At 42.4% G+C, this 18316-nt stretch overlaps 1 protein-coding gene across 3 annotated transcripts in view; it reads right to left on the reverse strand.

Moving 5' to 3' along the window:
• The window catches only part of SLC35F4 (solute carrier family 35 member F4), a 245902-nt gene that overhangs the window by 105892 nt on the left and 121694 nt on the right, over positions 1 to 18316 (reverse strand). Inside the window, exon 1 of one of the 3 annotated variants that reach the window (XM_040411661.1) lies at positions 13737 to 13812. The exons of the other annotated variants lie outside the window; for them this stretch is intronic. Coding sequence (XP_040267595.1) covers positions 13737 to 13812 — 76 coding nt within the window. Of the gene's footprint in view, positions 1 to 13736; positions 13813 to 18316 lie in introns of those variants that run through there. 3 annotated transcript variants of the gene reach the window in all.

Below are 18316 nucleotides of genomic sequence, written 5' to 3' on the forward strand. Positions count from 1 at the left end.
GTCTGGCAGTGACAGTTTAGCTTCAATACAGCTAGTCAGCATGGTTACAATTTTTTATATGAACTTTTCCAATATATCTTTTATATATATATATATATATATATATATATATATATATATAAAACGAACCATGTTTACAATAATTGGAATCATATGTATCATACAAAGTCAAATCTCTACAAAAGACCACCTCTATGAACTAACCACCCATTTACCGTATCTCAACCAGATTTTCTCCAATGGATTCTATGATGTATACAGATCATCTTCTCTAAAAGGACACCCTCTCTAGAAGACCATGTTATAAGTTGAATTTTGGGTGGTCATTTCATAGAAGTGTTACTATTAGAGATGAGCGAATCAGTTTTAAACAAATCAAATTTGTGTCAAATGTCTCAAAAACATCACATTCCCGTTGAATCTGAGTTTCATGCAATCCGATTTTGACAAATGTCTCAAAATGGCGGCCACCATTTACAAGTCAGAAGATTTCATTTTACAGAAATTTTACAATTTTAAATGGATTTTAAATAATTTTAAATGCATTTTTACAGAAGAAGGCATCTGCCACCAAAAAGATTCATGAGTCATGTTCAACTTTCAAATCAAAAAGTCCAGTGTGATCCTTGCTATGGGGCCCTTACTTCTCTATGTATGCCACTGAGTCAATACACACATAAGACTAAGGTATAACGTATCATATATTAAAATAGAATATTCAAAATAGATACATTGTATATAAAGGCTATAAAAATAGTCCGTTGTGAGAGCTTTCGATTGTATTAACTAATTTCACATGACAAACATCAGGATGACGTTGAGCCTCTTCTTGGCAGGACATAGATAATTCTAAGGTCTCATACCCCAGACAGGAAAATTACAATAATCCAGCATGTACAGTATGTGACACGATTTTCCGGAATACCGAATTGTGCTAAAAGGACGTTCCTACGTAGGTGCAACTATCAGGGTAGCAGGCGTGGCAGCTGCTATGGGGCCCAACAACTAATGGATGCCTTTGCCACCCAGACAAAGTGTCATTGGTGGTAAAGTATATATAAATTACCATTAGAGAAGAGCGAATTTCTTAAAAGTTAAATTCGGCTGATGCGTGGAATGTCACCAAAAAATTTGCTTTGTGACGAATTAGTTTGTCACAAAGCGCATTTTTTTGTAAGTAGAGGGTGCAATGACAGGGAGCTGCGAAAGCGCCGCCCCTGTCATTGTACCCCTCAGATGCCGCATTCATACATGATCGCGGCATCAGAGTGTAAAATGAACAATACATTTTTTTTTATTCAACTTACCCCCTCCATTTGCTCGCGACACACCGGCCACCGCCATCTTGCTTGAAGATCTCGTCCGAAATCCTGTGCAGTGCGAGATTAAGTCATCACGCCGGCTGACATGGTGACGTATGATAGTCATCACGCCGGCCAGCGTGATGATGTAATCTTGCGCCGCACGGGATTTCGGCAAAGATCTTTAAGCAAGGTGGAGGCTGGCGGGCCGTCGCGAGCAAATAGAGGAAGTAAGTTAAAAATGTATAGTTTTTTATACTATTTCAGGTTAAATCGATTCGCTAACACGAAGCACAAGGAAATTCGGCTTCTAGGCGAATCAAATTTATCCTTAAATTTGGATCGAATTCCACTTTGTGGGATTCGATTTGCTCATCTTTAGTTACCATGGAAAGTTTAATACAACCCCATTCTAAATTTTACTTCGGAGCCTCATGGTTACTTCTGCTTTTTGCAATATCCCTTCTGTGCTGCATTACTTTTAGCATTTTCTTGGGCTGTGACATCACTACATTATTTCTGTACCGTGACTTCCTAGGTCTATTATACTTGCATGTGACATGTCCGAACTTTTGAATATAAAAGAATTCATCATATATATATATATATATATACACATATATACACTGCTCAAAAAAATAAAGAGAACACTTAAACAACACAATGTAAGTCAATCACACTTCTGTGAAATCAAACTGTCCACTTAGGAAGCAACACTGAGTGACAATCAATTTCACATGCTGTTGTGCAAATGGGATAGACAACAGGTGGAAATTATAGGCAATTAGCAAGACACCCCCAATAAAGGAGTGGTTCTGCAGGTGGTGACCACAGACCACTTCTCAGTTCCTATGCTTCCTGGCTGATGTTTTGGTCACTTTTGAATGCTGGCGGTGCTTTCACTCTAGTGGTAGCATAAGACTGAGTCTACAACCCACACAAGTGGCTCAGGTAGTGCAGCTTATCCAGAATGGCACATCAATGCGAGCTGTGGCAAGAAGGTTTGCTGTGTCTGTCAGCGTAGTGTCCAGAGCATGGAGGCACTACCAGGAGACAGGTCGGTACATCAGGAGACGTGGAGGAGGCTGTAGGAGGGCAACAACCCAGTAGCAGGACCGCTACCTCCGCCTTTGTGCAAGGAGGAACAGGAGGAGCACTGCCAGAGCCCTGCAAAATGACCTCCAGCAGGCCACAAATGTGCATGTGTCTGCTCAAACGGTCAGAAACAGACTCCATGAGGGTGATATGAGGGCCCGACGTCCACAGGTGGGGGTTGCGCTTACAGCCCAACACTGTGCAGGACGTTTGGCATTTGCCAGAGAACACCAAGATTGGCAAATTGGCCACTGGCGCCCTGTGCTCTTCACAGATGAAAGCAGGTTCACACTGAGCACAAGTGACAGACGTGACAGAGTCTGGAGACGCCGTGGAGAACGTTCTGCTGCCTGCAACATCCTCCAGCATGACCGGTTTGGCATTGGGTCAGTAATGGTGTGGGGTGGCATTTCTTTGGAGGGCCACACAGCCCTCCATGTGCTCGCCAGAGGTAGCCTGACTGCCATTAGGTACCGAGATGAGATCCTGAGACCATATGCTGGTGCGGTTGGTCCTGGGTTCCTCCTAATGCAAGACAATGCTAGACCTCATGTGGCTGGAGTGTGTCAGCAGTTCCTGCAAGACGAAGGCATTGATGCTATGGACTGGCCCGCCCGTTCCCGAGACCTGAATCCAATTGAGCACATCTGGGACATCATGTCTCGCTCTATCCACCAACGTCACGTTGCACCACAGACTGTCCAGGAGTTGGCAGATGCTTTAGTCCAGGTCGGGGAGGAGATCCCTCAGGAGACCGTCCGCCACCTCATCAGGAGCATGCACAGGCATTGTAGGGAGGTCATACAGGCACGTGGAGGCCACACACACTACTGAGCCTCATTTTGACTTGTTTTAATGACATTACATCAAAGTTGGATCAGCCCGTAGTGTGTTTTTCCACTTTAATTTTGAGTGTGACTCCAAATCCAGACCTCCATGGGTTGAAAAATTTGATTTCCATTTTTTTATTCTTGTGTGATTTTGTTGTCAGCACATTCAACTATGTAAAGAACAAAGTATTTCAGAAGAATATTTAATTAATTCAGATCTAGGATGTGTTATTTTTGTGTTCCCTTTATTTTTTTGAGCAGTGTATATATATATATATATTTATATATAGAGAGAGAGAGAGAGACTTTGATATCCTGATATGTGTGCTGAATGTTAGCCATCTTTCCTTGTCTTATTTGAAAGGGCAAGGGGAGTTCAGTATCCTTTGGACTTAGAATCCCTAACTTTAGATTAACGATCTGTACTGAAGTGTTTACACAGTCTGGTCTTGTAAGAAGAAGATTTAGACAGATTCAGTAAGAGGCATTTACTCAGATAAGGGAATATGCTGAGTTTTGATTTATTCCCAGTCAGTAAAAAGAATATAATTTTACCACATATTGTAAGGTTTATTTGAATAATCACATAAAAGGATTTTTGTTTTTTTTATCATTGGTTTAAATGTGTTTTATATAACTAAGAGTATGGTAATTACAGATATATTCATTTAATGTTAGAATTGAGGTGGAAATTCCTAGGTAGAGTAAGAGTACTATGTCAGAGAATGGTGTAAGTTAATGATCGCTTTCTTAGAAGATTCCTTGAAGGAGAATTGTGGAATTGTGGATACAGGTGATCATAAACAAACCTTGTATTTTTACCAAACAATGACCAAGGGTGTTGTAATGTGTGTAGGGAATTAATTAGGTTTAGTCAGAGATTTAGTAAGAGACTAGATGTTTGACAAAAGATAAACTTCATTCTCTCTTTCAGATTTCTTCAAGGTTCTGTCTGAAATCTTCAAGTTTATCCCTTCTTCAAATTAATAGGGAAATATACAGAAAATAGCTATAATTGCCAAGATTTTTTACATGTAGCCTTAGTGCCATCTAATGTTAGAGTAAAATTAAGATCTAGATCTAGATTGCAAAATCCTTTTAATGATGTTCTAGTTTATGATAAAACTAGACCAATCCCATTTTGGAATGAGATAAAAAGGTTAGGTGAACTGACAGAAGGGGCATAAGCTCTTTGAGGGGGTTCTCTGAGAATAATCTTCCTGATCTCCATCTGATCCACTTACCTGAGGGAATCATCCATCCAACCATCCATCCGATTGACTACCTATCCAGCTATTGGTGGCAGCCATTTTGAAACCACACCGTGATAGGAGATAGGTCTTGTGGAATTATAGTCCTCAACCTTGAAACTGATTTCTACTAGCCGATACACTGGTATAGTATTAATTTGTCCATAGTTTGTAGGAGATTTAATATAATATATATCTATATATATTCAATTAACAATACTTTGTGTATAGTATCTGTTTTGGAATAAGGCTGGGGTGTAACTGCAGTGTCATTCTAAACCTTGTTTTCCAATCCAGGGAGATTGATAAATACTGTTGAGATTTATCACGGTATCATCTCCAAGAAACTGAGTTCAGTTCCAGGCTTGTATGGTTAAATATATATATATATATATATATATATATATATATATACACATATATATATATATATATATATATATATAATGAAATAGGGTATAAACCAGATTTGAGTTTAGTCTGATATCTGTCGACTGAGAGAAATCAGATATAAAATTGATTTCAAATATATTGGAGGTATTGTCATAATAAGGCATTGTAGTGGATATATGTATATACTCTAGATTACCTGGGCTTTCTTAAAAATTTGCATATCATTGATTGAATTTCATTTTGTCACCAATTTTCTTATATATTAGTTTGCACTGTATTATTGTTATTTAATAAATATATATTTTGAGTGGTGACGTCACCCGCTCATCAGTGAGCACGAGCGAAGGAACAATGGAAGTTCTGCCACCGGCTGGGGCGAACTTCAAGAAAAACAGCTTACCATAGACAAAGACCCCCTGCGCAGAAAGAACCTCAACTAGCAGCGCCTACAATCGCGTGAGAAACACGCCGAATCACTAGGATTTCAAGTACAGTGAAGACAGTGCCCAGATCAAGGTAGGCTTGAATGGTATACGATATATCACGGTGTCTTGAATCTGTGGATGGTAGTATAGGGGGTTGCTGTGAAGTTAGCTGAGTGCGGTGTCACAACCTTTGTTATTATATATTTTGATTTACCACTGCCTTCTTTTTGTCGTCTAACTTAGCGCAGATCACGAACTCTTATTGGCTTGGTCTTAATAGTAAGTTAGAATCTCCTCCTGTACAGATTCTAATTTATTCACATAAATAATATAGACATCACTGTTTGTGCGGTGTATAATTTCCGTATTATAAAATTATTGAGTGGATTATCTATGTCCTGTGACATCATTGCCTTTATTTTCTGTACAGTGATATCATTGTGTGTATTATACCAATACTGTATCATGAATGTGTACACTATTCCTGTATTGACTTCACTGTGCATATTATTCCACTATTATCTCATAACTGTGTTCATTCTCTCTGTACTGTGGAATCGCTATGTGCTATGCGCCGCCCCCGTCATTGTACCCCTCAGATGCCGCGTTCGTACATGATCGCGGCATCTCAGTGTAAAATGAACAATAAAAAATAAACAGTTTTATGTAGCTGTTGGGTTTGAGGTATTTTATTGTAGTGTTGAGTGCGAATATTCGAATAGCGAATTTTTATCGCGAATATCGCCTCTTCGAGAATTCGCGAATATTTAGAATATAGTGCTATACATTCGTTATATTGAATATTCTGCATTTTTTTCCATCTGAACAGATGATTCCTCTCTGCTTCTTGCTTGTGGGCCAATGAGAAGGAAGCAATGTCAAGTTCACAACAATACCATGCAACAATACTGATGCACCAATCAGTAATCTGTAGTCAGACCTGCTAAAATGTGAAGTTGCATGTAGTGCGAAAAAATATTCTAATCACTGCCAATTAGAGCAATCGCGAATATATTGGTGCACTTGACTCTATCTGCATATAAAGCTATTGTAATGTTCTGCCGTGCCAACCATTTTCTCCAGTCTCAGGAGAAACTCATGAAACCTCTAGCAGCTTGACAAATGTAGCCAAAGTGACCCACGCCTGTATTTCGCATTCCCGAATTCGCATTACACGATTTTCACATTGCCGATTTTTCGCATTCAATAAAATAATCTCAAATTCGCAAATATATGATGAATATTCTGCTAAATATTCGTGAAATATCGCAAATTCGAATATAGCCCCTGCCGCTCATCACTATTTTATTGGAGCTTTATTGAGTTGTTCTTGTGATTGACACAAATGCAAATGTTCACATTCATTTCTAAGCGAATTTCTTAAAAGTTCAATTCGGCTGATTTACAGCCAAAAGCAGGTTACAGCTCATTTGAATTCAGTTGTCACTTTCAGGCATTCAATGACCTCTATGTTTTTTTCATTGCTTTCAAAGTTGTTGTTGCGTGCCTTCAGGGTCAGAACGAGTGGTTATTACCACCTGCTGGCCATCAGAGATATGAGTTATAGTCAAAATATGCATGAATATACAAGAGATAACCTTTCCTTCATGCTAAAGGTAGGACTGGATTTGTTCTACATACACTTAAAGGATTAGGCCTGGACCGGAAACCGCAGATCCGCAAAAAACTGAACCTGCCCGAGTGTCTTCCGCAATTTGCAGAACGGAATCGGCGGCTCATTGTAGAAATGCCTATTCTTGTCCGCAAAACGGACAAGAATAGGACACGTTATATTTTTTTTGTGGGGCTACGTAACAAAGCAACGGATGCGGATAGCACACGGAGTGCTGTCCGCATCTTTTGTGGCCGCTTTGAAGTGAACTGGTCCGCATCCGAGCCGCAAAAACTGCGGCTCGGATGCAGACCAGAACAACTGTCGTGTGCATGAGGCCTAACTGTCATATTTTCATCAAAGAATCAATTTAAGCATATGTTACTGCTGCAGCAGCATTATGCATAATGCAGTCGTTAGTTTCTTCACTTACCACTGTTTTCCTTGAGTTTCCCCCTTAGTTACGGCTGTTTTGAATCCTACATTACGAGGATCTCCTCAAGATGGCTCCTCTGCCAGTTCTCTGAGGCCAAAACTGCATTCCCTCAGGTCACATACAAACTTGCTGTAGCCAGCAGCTTCCTGCCAGCCAACCAGATTGTATTACTGACAGACACGCCTCCTCACTCTGAAGCCTAATGCAGGCATGCAGTGTGAAGGACCGCCCCTCTGTCTTCCTAGCCGGAGACAGATGAGCCATAGCGACGGTTTTTTAAGGGAGCGGTGGAAAGGGACAGGGGACATTAATGAAAGCTGTTATTATAAGGTAATTACAGATCTTTTGGCAATCACTGACAGACTAACTCAGGTATACATGCCTAGCTCTAATAAACTAGCAAATTAAAAAAAATATGACAGTTATCCTTTAAAACTTTTAATATGCCATAGAGCTATATCAAAAGTTTAGTTTGGTGGGGGTCTGAGTGCTAAGACCCCCACTGATCTCTAGAACAAGGGGAGAGAGTCACAAGCATATCATGCTCTCCCTCCTTCCTGCAGAGGATGGAATCAAGACAGGCCAATAGACTTCTACTGAACCTGTCTCCTTCAGCAAGGAGATACTGTATATGTGTCTCACTCTCCTCTTTTTACCTATTAGTGGGGGTCTCAGCACTCAGACCCACACTAATCTAAACTTTTTATATGTCTGTATTCCATATTAAAATCTTTTTGAAAAGTTAGTAGCCCTTCAAATCAGATTACCCCCTCTTTTGAGGGATAGGCAAAAAGACATATTTGACTTCTACAATATGTCAGGTTGTACAAGGTGAAGGGTAGACCACAAGAATGGACATGACATATAATAGGGATGGTCAACCTGTGGCTCTCAAGCTGTTGTAAAACTACAACTCCCACCATGCTTTGCTGTAGGCTGATACCTGTAGGCAGTCTGGGCATGCTGGGAGTTGTAGTTTTGCAACAGCTAGAGAGCCTCAGGTTGGCCATCCCTGACATATAAGAATAAAATACACTCATTAAAAAAAAAATGAAGACAAAACTCAACATGCAGTTATGTCTCAGGCAGACATGTAAATGATTACAGGAGTAGACCACCAAGTCAGACCGACTTGACACTGGGTCTTGCAAAGTGCTTCCCCTGCTGCCTATAAAGGGGCTGTTAGAGGCTACTTTTGGGTAGTGTACCTCTTGGTGAGAGATCGTTAACTACTAGACATGCTTCTACAAAGCTCGAAAACATTTTGCACAGTTGACCGACTTGGATGAATCATTGGACTGAGAGAAGCAGTATAGTCACTTCGACAAATTATCCCCTATCTAGGCCATTCAGACCTAGCTGTTAGGAGGTGTTGGGAGCAGTGGTAACACACACGGCCTACAGTCTCCAGACAGACCCAGATCTTTTGATGTGCCAACAAGCACGAGCAGTTACCACAGTTTCATTGTCCACCAAACCTGTCAGTAACTCTGTTCACTTTCCCTGCAGCGCCACCACAGGAAAAACTAAGCATTACACAGTGTCTATTCAAATCAGTTGGTTGACTGTGTACTACAGGACACGATAGGTCCTCCAGAGAGACGCTCTTTGTAATCACCCTACACTCCAAGAGAGGAGGCTCCTGGACAAGAACCCTTAACTTAGAGTTCTCTAATAGGGTATGTAAAAAAGGGCTTGGCCACCTTTCAGGGGTGGGTTTTGGTAGACCACCCCTCCTGGCCAGAACTACAAAGGGAAGTATACTTTCCCGCTACCCACCGCTGGGTCCCAGCACCTCAGCTCTACAGCCTTGACTGTCCTCCTCAGGCCATCTGCTTTGACGCCACTGCAGCAAATGACTAGCTGCAGCAGTGACACTCCCTCACTTGTGTCACATGACCAATTGACATGATGCAAAGGGTCAGGTCACCTCTGCGGTAAGTTATGGGCGGCAGCAGCGTCAAAGCTGATGTTCACAGCGGCATGAAGGAGCAGGGACCCAGCGGTGGGGAAAAGGTAAGTATGCTTTCCTTTGCAAGTCTGGCCAGGAGAGGGAAAGGGGGTCTGCCGAAAACCTACCAAATGGTGGTGAACCCTTTCAAACCAGACAACCACTAACTGTTTTGAAGAAAGCTTTGACAAACTTTCCTGCAAATGCTACGAAGTTCCAGAAAATGTCACATGATGGCAGGAACACAGCAGCAGAACCAGGGATAAACAGTAATACAAGGAAGGAAAGGCGCTAAGATCTGAAAACCGGGTGACCTAAATAGGTTAGACCCAATAGACCAGGGATCAGCAACCTTCGGCACACCAGCTGTTGTAAAACTACAATTCCCAACACGCTCCATTCAGAGTTCTGAGAGGAGCAGAGCAAGTATGCATACTGGGAGTTGTAGTTTAACAACAGCTGGAGTGCCGGAGGTTGCCTATCCCTGCAATAGACTGTCTAGGGGAGAACACCAAACCAGAAACTAGTTATGCTGTCCACATGTGTTGTAGAAAACCTGCATGGATCAGTCATTTTCATGAACCGTACTACGTTTGGCACAGTGTAGCAATTGGGTCCAATACATAATCTGTAACAGGGGCCCCCACCATCGGGACCCCTTAGACTCCAGGGTCTGGGTGAGACTGCTTCCTCTGCACGAGACGTGCACCACAGGCAGCCTGTCCAAGCAATGCAACTTGTTAGTTATCCTCCACATATTTAAATGCAACCAATATAATATTACAGGTTATATTAGGAATCTGGGTATCCTTTTATTAGGCAAGCCTTTGAAATTGAAATGAGTCAGTCACCGCTGCTAGTGGCACAGCGAGCCATGAACGGTGCTCATGATATCCCCCAGGCAGGAGTGGGCTATGGTCTCCTGCAATTACAGCAATCTAATAGTTTTTACACTTCAACACCTGAAAACTGAACCGTAATATTAAAATGTGATACTATGTGTCATTATTACTGCCGTTAATGAGAATTATTCATCTTTTACTGCAAAGTAAACACAGCCCAAAGGGCGTCTACTTGTATATCAAGAATAATTCACATCGCTGTTCATCCATTTCTTAGCAGGGGATGGTAATGCTCCAGATGGACTGTCTGCAAAGGGGGCAGTATTGAGTAGTTAACTGAGGAGTCTGAGATTTGGTACTTTCAACCATACCTCACATAGGTCGCTGTGCTGAGTTCATGCCTCATTCACAGAAGAACGTACGGTCAGCAAAGGGCAGGGGTGCACCACCAATGAGGCCAGGTGAGATGATTGCCTCAGGTGGCAAGACCTAGAGACAAGTGGGGGCAGTGGCAGGGCTGTGGGATTATCTCTTTATATTCAACTGTATCGCTGTATGCCTTAAACAGTAGGGCTGGAGGGGTTGGGTGCCGTTTCAATTTTCGCCTCAGGCAGCAGAAAGGCTAGATGCACCCCTGGCAAAGGGTGACCAGACCTAAGGGTGTATGATGGGAGTTACCTGAAGGGTAGGTTTGTGAAACTGATCCCAGACAGTTCCTGAACTGAAAGAGCAAATTGAAATTCATATCTAGATTATGGACCGTGTGGTGTTCCCGAACATGATAAGACGGGCACAACCGATGGGCACTAGAAGAAGCTATTTTCTGCATCTCCTCGTAAGTACATTATCCTGTACTGGCAACACTAGGGAAACAGAGTTTTGCTTATCGTTGCCCACATTGAACAATCAAAAGGTCCATGAGTGGTCCTCAAAAAAATTGTCGGTCACCCTGTCAAAGGTAATGTCACATATAAAGAACATGTCATCTTGTGTCCTCTTTTTGTTCCCTAGAGTGAGTTTATTCATATCTTGCGGCTTTCTTTGATTATATTTGTTTTTGGTACTACTAATAGGACCATCATTACAGCTCCCATAAAGGGCCATATTAGGAGATCCATATTGTACGTGTCCCTAATAAGGTGCCCTTAGACACAGGCCCAAAATATACCTTCTCTATGACTGATATTAAACAGAGGTGCACAGAGGTTTCCAAAAAAAAGGCATATTCCAAAAGAAAATGTATAATGGAGGTATTTGTAAAACCCCATCACTATCCTTAATGGTGTACCTTGTGTCACCCTGCATACTTATTGTCATATCCTGCAAAATCTGTATGTCTATTCTTGTTATGTTACCATGTAATGTGCCTGGTCTACCAGCAGATGGCGGCAATCTTGGCAGAGCTAGTTTCCCTGGAGTGGAACCTTCTATTCCATTCTAGCCCTCTCTGGAGAGGGAGGAGTTCAGTGTTAGTGAAGGTCAGTCTAACCTACCCCATCTTGGGGAGAGATTAAGTCTAGCTTACCCCCCTGCTTGGGGAAGCAGCAGGCCCTCGTCCCTGTTGGACGAGCCTGCAGTAGTTCAGTTCAGAGTGCCCCCTGTAAGGGGAAGGCTGTGTGCCAGCCAGCAGCGCCTCTCTGCTGGGTCCATAGGCCTACGGACGACCACGCTTGGGGGTTCCGGATATCCAGGTAGGAGCCCCGTGACAAGTGCAAACGCCACACCAAAAGGGACGCTATAGGTAGCCCTTACACCACTCTGGCTTTCCTGCACCTGGGGTCCACCATCACCTTCTACATAGGGGGGCTTAGTCCCTCGTTGCTGGAATGTCACGACAAAAAACTATAAAACCTCACATAACACCTGTGGAAGAGACCCCTAGCATCGGTTTGGCCCGCTGCATATTCACCCCTTGAAGCATTACTTCTAGTCAATAATGGGGGTGCACAGTGAGCCGTAATATAGGAAAATAGTGGCTCCATGTGCTGAGTGTGCCATGTTCAAGATCACACTGGCATGACAGCACAGTATCACTGCGTCGCTAGTCAGCTTTGCCATGGAGGACTCTAAAAACCAGTCGGAAGGAACATTTTCACCAACTTATTAGAAGAGGACAACTCAAGGACTTATGCATAAAATTTGGGGTATTTGCACCCAGTATATCAGAAATGAATTCACCACCCAATGACACAAGGGTACATCTGCGCTAAATATACCAGCACCTACTTAAGCACCCATCCGTATAAAATAGGTACAGATCAGTATGCAGATTGCAAGCCACTTGCGACGACACAGAAATAACCAATGCCCGATATTTTCCACAGTGCATCTGCGTTGTTTACCCTTATGCCCCGAACTTCTGTCCTAACCCTTTACTCTGTGCCATCCCATATTATTTCATGGCAATCAAACGAGACATCATCTGGAACATCCGGCGCGACAGTCGCCCTGTTGTAAAGTACCATGCGGCAGAAATACCGCATACGGCATTGCACATTATTTCAAGCATGGACAAGGTTATCTGGACAGCCGCAGATTATTACTGTCACAGTTTAGCCGTCGCTATTTCTTCTCCCCCTCTCTTTCTTTTGAGCATAAGAGCTGACGTCAGGTTGTTGTCACCGTAGACAAGACGTGAATATTGTGAGAGGGGGGACTGCAGCAGGATCAGAGCACGTACCGCAGACCCACCGACTGTGCTCGATGGACAGCGAGGGGTTACAAGGACATTCTAATGAAGACTCCTCATCATGGCTTTGACAGTCTGCAGGATTAGCGCAGAGCGAAGAAGTAAAAGTGAATAAAATAAAAAAACAATGCCCCTCTAGGTAATGAATCCGATACTCATCATTACCATTGCAAACTGTACTAAATGGTTCTGATTCATCTTGAGTCTCAAGGTGAAGAGGAGACTGCAGCACTTGTTAGGGTGAATAAACTACCTCCAAGGCAAGGATACGTACAGTCTCAAGGTGATGGGGGAGTAGGTCACATTTGTCACTTGACGGTTTCTTAGTGACTTAACATAATGCAGTACATTATAGGCAATAACATGTTGCACCAAATGACAAACTCGGTACTACTACATCAGTAGGCACATTACAACAGAGCTCCATAACAAACACAAAAAGAAACATATACTCTCCTATGATAAGAACTCCAAGCATCCTAAAGTTACTGCACAAAACATCCTCTATTTCGCTTGCCTGAGTACTGGAGAAAGTAAGCTTTGCCTATCACAGAGTGTCAAGTGTGTTGGCAGAGCCAAGTTTGCAACATTCACAACTCAAGGCATCAAGGTAAGTAGTTGCATCAACTTAGTACATGTTAAAGCATTGAAGATACAAATGGTGACATAATCATCTCCACATCAGTGCAGCTATCTGAGCAGATCATCTACAGTCTTGAGACATTGTAAATACTTGCTACAAAATAAAACAAACACAACAGCAACAAAATAACAAACATTCACCCAATAACAAAAAACAAGCCGGGGATCCACAGGCATCTATCTCCCTCCAGCAGAGAATTCCCCTATCCAAGTGCAATGAACTTGAGTAGCAGAGAAGTTCCCCCCCCATGCCACCCAAGAGACCATTACCGTCTATGATAGCTGCATGCAGCTCTGAGACACTGAAGGATGCGACAGGGGCCACCTTGGCTGAGTGCTTCTTCATGGTGGTGCTGGTGGGGTGAAGTTTACAGGCACCTGCAGGCTATCCCTGGTCCCTGCAGTCCAGACATTGCTCTCTGTCCTTGCAGTCATACACTGGCTGCTGTGGCTGCTGCTGCTTCTGCTTCTGAGGCTGGTACCTGGCTGTGGGTTTGGAGATGCAGCTCTGGAGGCTGGAGAACCTGATTTGCTGTTACCCAGGGAAACCATTTACAACATTTCAAACAATTCTTGACCTATGCCAGCACTTAGCAGCCTTCAATTGTGAGGCTCAGCAGTTAATGTGCCACCCCACCTTCCCACAGTCACACGAGGCAGCTAGAGCTGGACCTCTCAGTTTTTGCCTTTTTTTATACTCATTTTTTTCCCCTTGCATTAATATGGCATAGCTATTTACTAACCTGAGATGATTATGTCCTAAGCCAGCTATTTATACATAGATGCATAGCAATTCTTCATGCATTATGTATTTCCTCCAAATTTCCTATCCGTCAGGGCTCATGCACACGACAGGAAAAAAAAAAATGTCAGTGTGCCATCCTTTTTTTTTTTTTGGCGGATAGCACACTGACACATTCATTTCCGTGGAGCCAGGCAGACATCTGTGTTTATTTGGGACTTGTGGGGCCGTTCCGCAAATTGTAGATCTGGTCCCTATTGAGGAGGAGAAGAGCCCTTTTTATTGATAGGGGTGAGACTAAATACAGAATTGACCATGGAAGGGATCCATATTTTGCAAATCCATTATTTTGCAACAAAAGGTTAAACCAATAAAAATATTATTTAAAGTAAAATCCAGCCCATTACTCTAATACATTTTGTATTTACACCTGCATCACCTGCTGTTTCTAATGACCAGTCTTTCTATTTCCACCTCACTAAATGCTCATAGGTGGACGCACATGCTGTGTGAGATGGCTGCTTTTGAGGCTGCAGCATCTTTTCTGCGTGTCAGAAGAAATACTGAGCAAATCAGAGAGCAAGACGGTGATACTGTAATTGCTGAGATGGACACAGAAAGAATGTTTAATAGAAACAGCAGGTGGTGCTGTTCTTATGTTATTCCAAGAGTATCTGGGGGTATGAGCATTTTTTAAACCATATTTTTTGCTCTATAAGATGCACCTGACCATAAGATGCATCAAGGTATTAAAGGAGAAAAATAGAAAATATATATACAGTACAGACCAAAAGTTTGGACACACCTTCTCATTCAAAGAGTTTTCTTTAGTTTCATGACTATGAAGGCATCAAAACTATGAATTAACACATGTGGAATTATATACATAACAAACAAGTGTGAAACTGAAAATATGTCATATTCTAGGTTCTTCAAAGTAGCCACCTTTTGCTTTGATTACTGCTTTGCACACTCTTGGCATTCTCTTGATGTGCTTCAAGAGGTAGTCCCCTGAAATGGTCTTCCAACAGTCTTGAAGGAGTTCCCAGAGATGCTTAGCACTTGTTGGCCCTTTTGCCTTCACTCTGCGGTCCAGCTCACCCCAAACCATCTCGATTGGGTTCAGGTCCGGTGACTGTGGAGGCCAGGTCATCTGGCACAGCACCCCATCACTCTCCTTCATGGTCAAATAGCCCTTACTTTCAAAGTTTTCCCAATTTTTCGGCTGACTGACTGACCTTCATTTCTTAAAGTAATGATGGCCACTCGTTTTTCTTTACTTAGCTGCTTTTTTCTTGCCATAATACAAATTCTAACAGTCTATTCAGTAGGACTATCAGCTGTGTATCCACCTGACTTCTCCTCAACGCCACTGATGGTCCCAACCCCATTTATAAGGCAAGAAATCCCACTTATTAAACCTGACAGGGCACACCTGTGAAGTGAAAACCATTTCAGGGAACTACCTCTTGAAGCTCATCAAGAGAATGCCAAGAGTGTGCAAAGCAGTAATCAAAGCAAAATGTGGCTACTTTGAAGAACCTAGAATATGACATATTTTCAGTTGTTTCACACTTGTTTGTTATGTATATAATTCCACATGTGTTAATTCATAGTTTTGATGCCTTCAGTGTGAATCTACAATTTTCATAGTCATGAAAATAAAGAAAACTCTTTGAATGAGAAGGTGTGTCCAAACTTTTGGTCTGTACTGTATATTTTTCATCAGACCTCAGTTCAGAGCCCCAATCTTCATCAGACCCCAAATCAGATCACAAATTTTTATCAGACCTCAGATTAGAACCCCAATGCTCATCAGACCTCAGATCAGACCTCCAATCTACATTAGACTTCAGATCAGACCCAAATCCTCATCAGGCCCCCAAATCAGACCCCGAATATTCTTCAGACCACAGATCAGACCCCCAATCTTCATCAGATGCCCAATCCTCATCAGACCTCTGATTAGAACCCCAATCCTAATCAGAACTAAGATCAGACCACCAAATCAGACCCCAAATCCTCATCAGACCTCAAATGAGACAGAAATAAAAGAGCTTACCTCTCCTGCTCCACATGGCACCGCCACTCAGGAGATCCGGTACACGCTTCCTGCAGTGTTGCACCGCGATCTGACATATGCAGTAAGGACCCAGTGCAGCGCAGCATCGGCGGAAGACCAGGGAGCAGTAAGTAAAGATAGCACCAGGAGCGGTATATTCACCACTCCCTGTCCCTGGTCTGTGTACTAATGAGCGCTTCCATAATGGATGCACTCATTAATATTCGCTTCATAAGAAGCACTGCCATGTCTTATGGGATGGAAAATACATGAAGTGTAAATACAAAAAAAGTTTATAAAAGTTTAGAGGCTGAATTTAATGACAAACAATATTTTTACTGGGACAACCCCACCACAGTGCACCTATCGCAAGACACAAAATTAAAGGGTATGTGCAAATTGGCTATAAAGGGTTAAATAGCGGGCTGTTTGTGCAAGTTATGCAGTCCTATCCAGCTAAACAAGACTTTCCTCCAATTTGGAAAGGTGGAGGGGTCCGGCATAGAGACCATACAGTACATAGCACCCACTAGTGGGTGTACGTAGAGGTGAAAATGGTTAACACTTACATATACCTAAGGCCTGATGCCAGCTGGCTCCAATGTGTGGTTTGCTTCTGGGATTTGTGACATGTGCTATTTCAATGATAGAGTAGGGATGGTCCTGCCTGGTAGAGTATCCCTTCATGAATATCTTATAAAGGGATTTAACCACTTTATGACACCATTCACTAGTTTCTTTTTCTGGCTCTACACATTTTGGCAGTGTTCTCTAACAGCACGCTAGGTGCCAAGACAGCTCTAATGTCCCCACATCTAAAACTGAACAGCACCCAATACGTAATCATGTCATCGAAATGCCGAGTCAACTGATTATAGGGGAAGGGGGAGGCTCTTTTAATCATGCCGTGGTCACTATTGACATCAGCAGTGAAACAGTTAAATGGCTGGGATGGGAGCTTCCTCTGATCCTGGGTGTAACAGCGGAAGCTAAGCGGTCATTAGACAGCCCTGATATCCACGTAGAGATTAAAGGAGTCTGTCCATCTCAGACATTGGGACATCTCAATGTCATATAGGTGCGAGGCCCACCTCTGGGACCCGTTCCTATCTCCAGAATGGGGCCCATGAATTGAAGGAGAGCAAACCGCGCATGCACAGATTTCTCTCCAAGAGGCTATAGGAGTGAATGGAGGGTTTCTGCACTTGCACCATGCATTCTACTTCTCCTATGGGGACCCGTTCTGGAGATAGGAAAATGTCCCAAAGGTGGGACCTGCACCTATCTGACATTGATGTCAAATCCTAGTGATGTGTCCTTAGTGTCTGAGATGGGAATACCCAGTTAACGCCATAAAAAAGGCCCTTTAATAAAAAAGTAGTTTGGCAGTTATAAAAAGATTAAAGGGGGTCTTCCAATTTATTTCAAAATTTGCTTAATGCCAGTAAATGCAATAAAATAAAAAAATAAAATCTTCCTATACCCACCTGTTCCTCCCCCGCCATTCTCAGCACCACAGATTTGGTTCTGCTCACTAAGTAGGATGTAAAAATATACAGCACGTGACCACTGCAGCCAGCCATTGGCCTCAGCAGTACATAGCATTAAGCTATTACAGCATGACGTGGTGCTAATTTTGAAATAACTCAAGACAACCCTTTTAAAGTGGTTCTGCCTAATATTGAAAGTAAAAAGTCCTCAGTACATCATTACCCTGTTCTCTTCTGCCAAGTTATTTGAAATTCAGTTATCGCGATTCATAGGAAAGCTCAGATGTCCTGAATCTTATTTTACTGTGAGGAGCATATTGCAAAACTCATTACAAATCAGACTGAGGTTATGTTGTTTTCTGGCACCCAATATAAGATGGAAGGTCTACAGGCGAATTCTACCAGAAATACCTTCCCTTACACTTCACAGTAGAAGATAGTGAATAGTCCTCATGGGAAGAATGTGAATTTTAGGTTCTTTTGCTAGATATTTTAATAAGGGGGCATTCACACAACTGTATCCATTTTGCGGTCTGCAAATTGCAGATCTGCAAAA

This window comes from Bufo bufo, chromosome 11 (assembly GCF_905171765.1).
Source record: "Bufo bufo chromosome 11, aBufBuf1.1, whole genome shotgun sequence".
NCBI classification, from domain to species: Eukaryota; Metazoa; Chordata; class Amphibia; order Anura; family Bufonidae; genus Bufo; species Bufo bufo.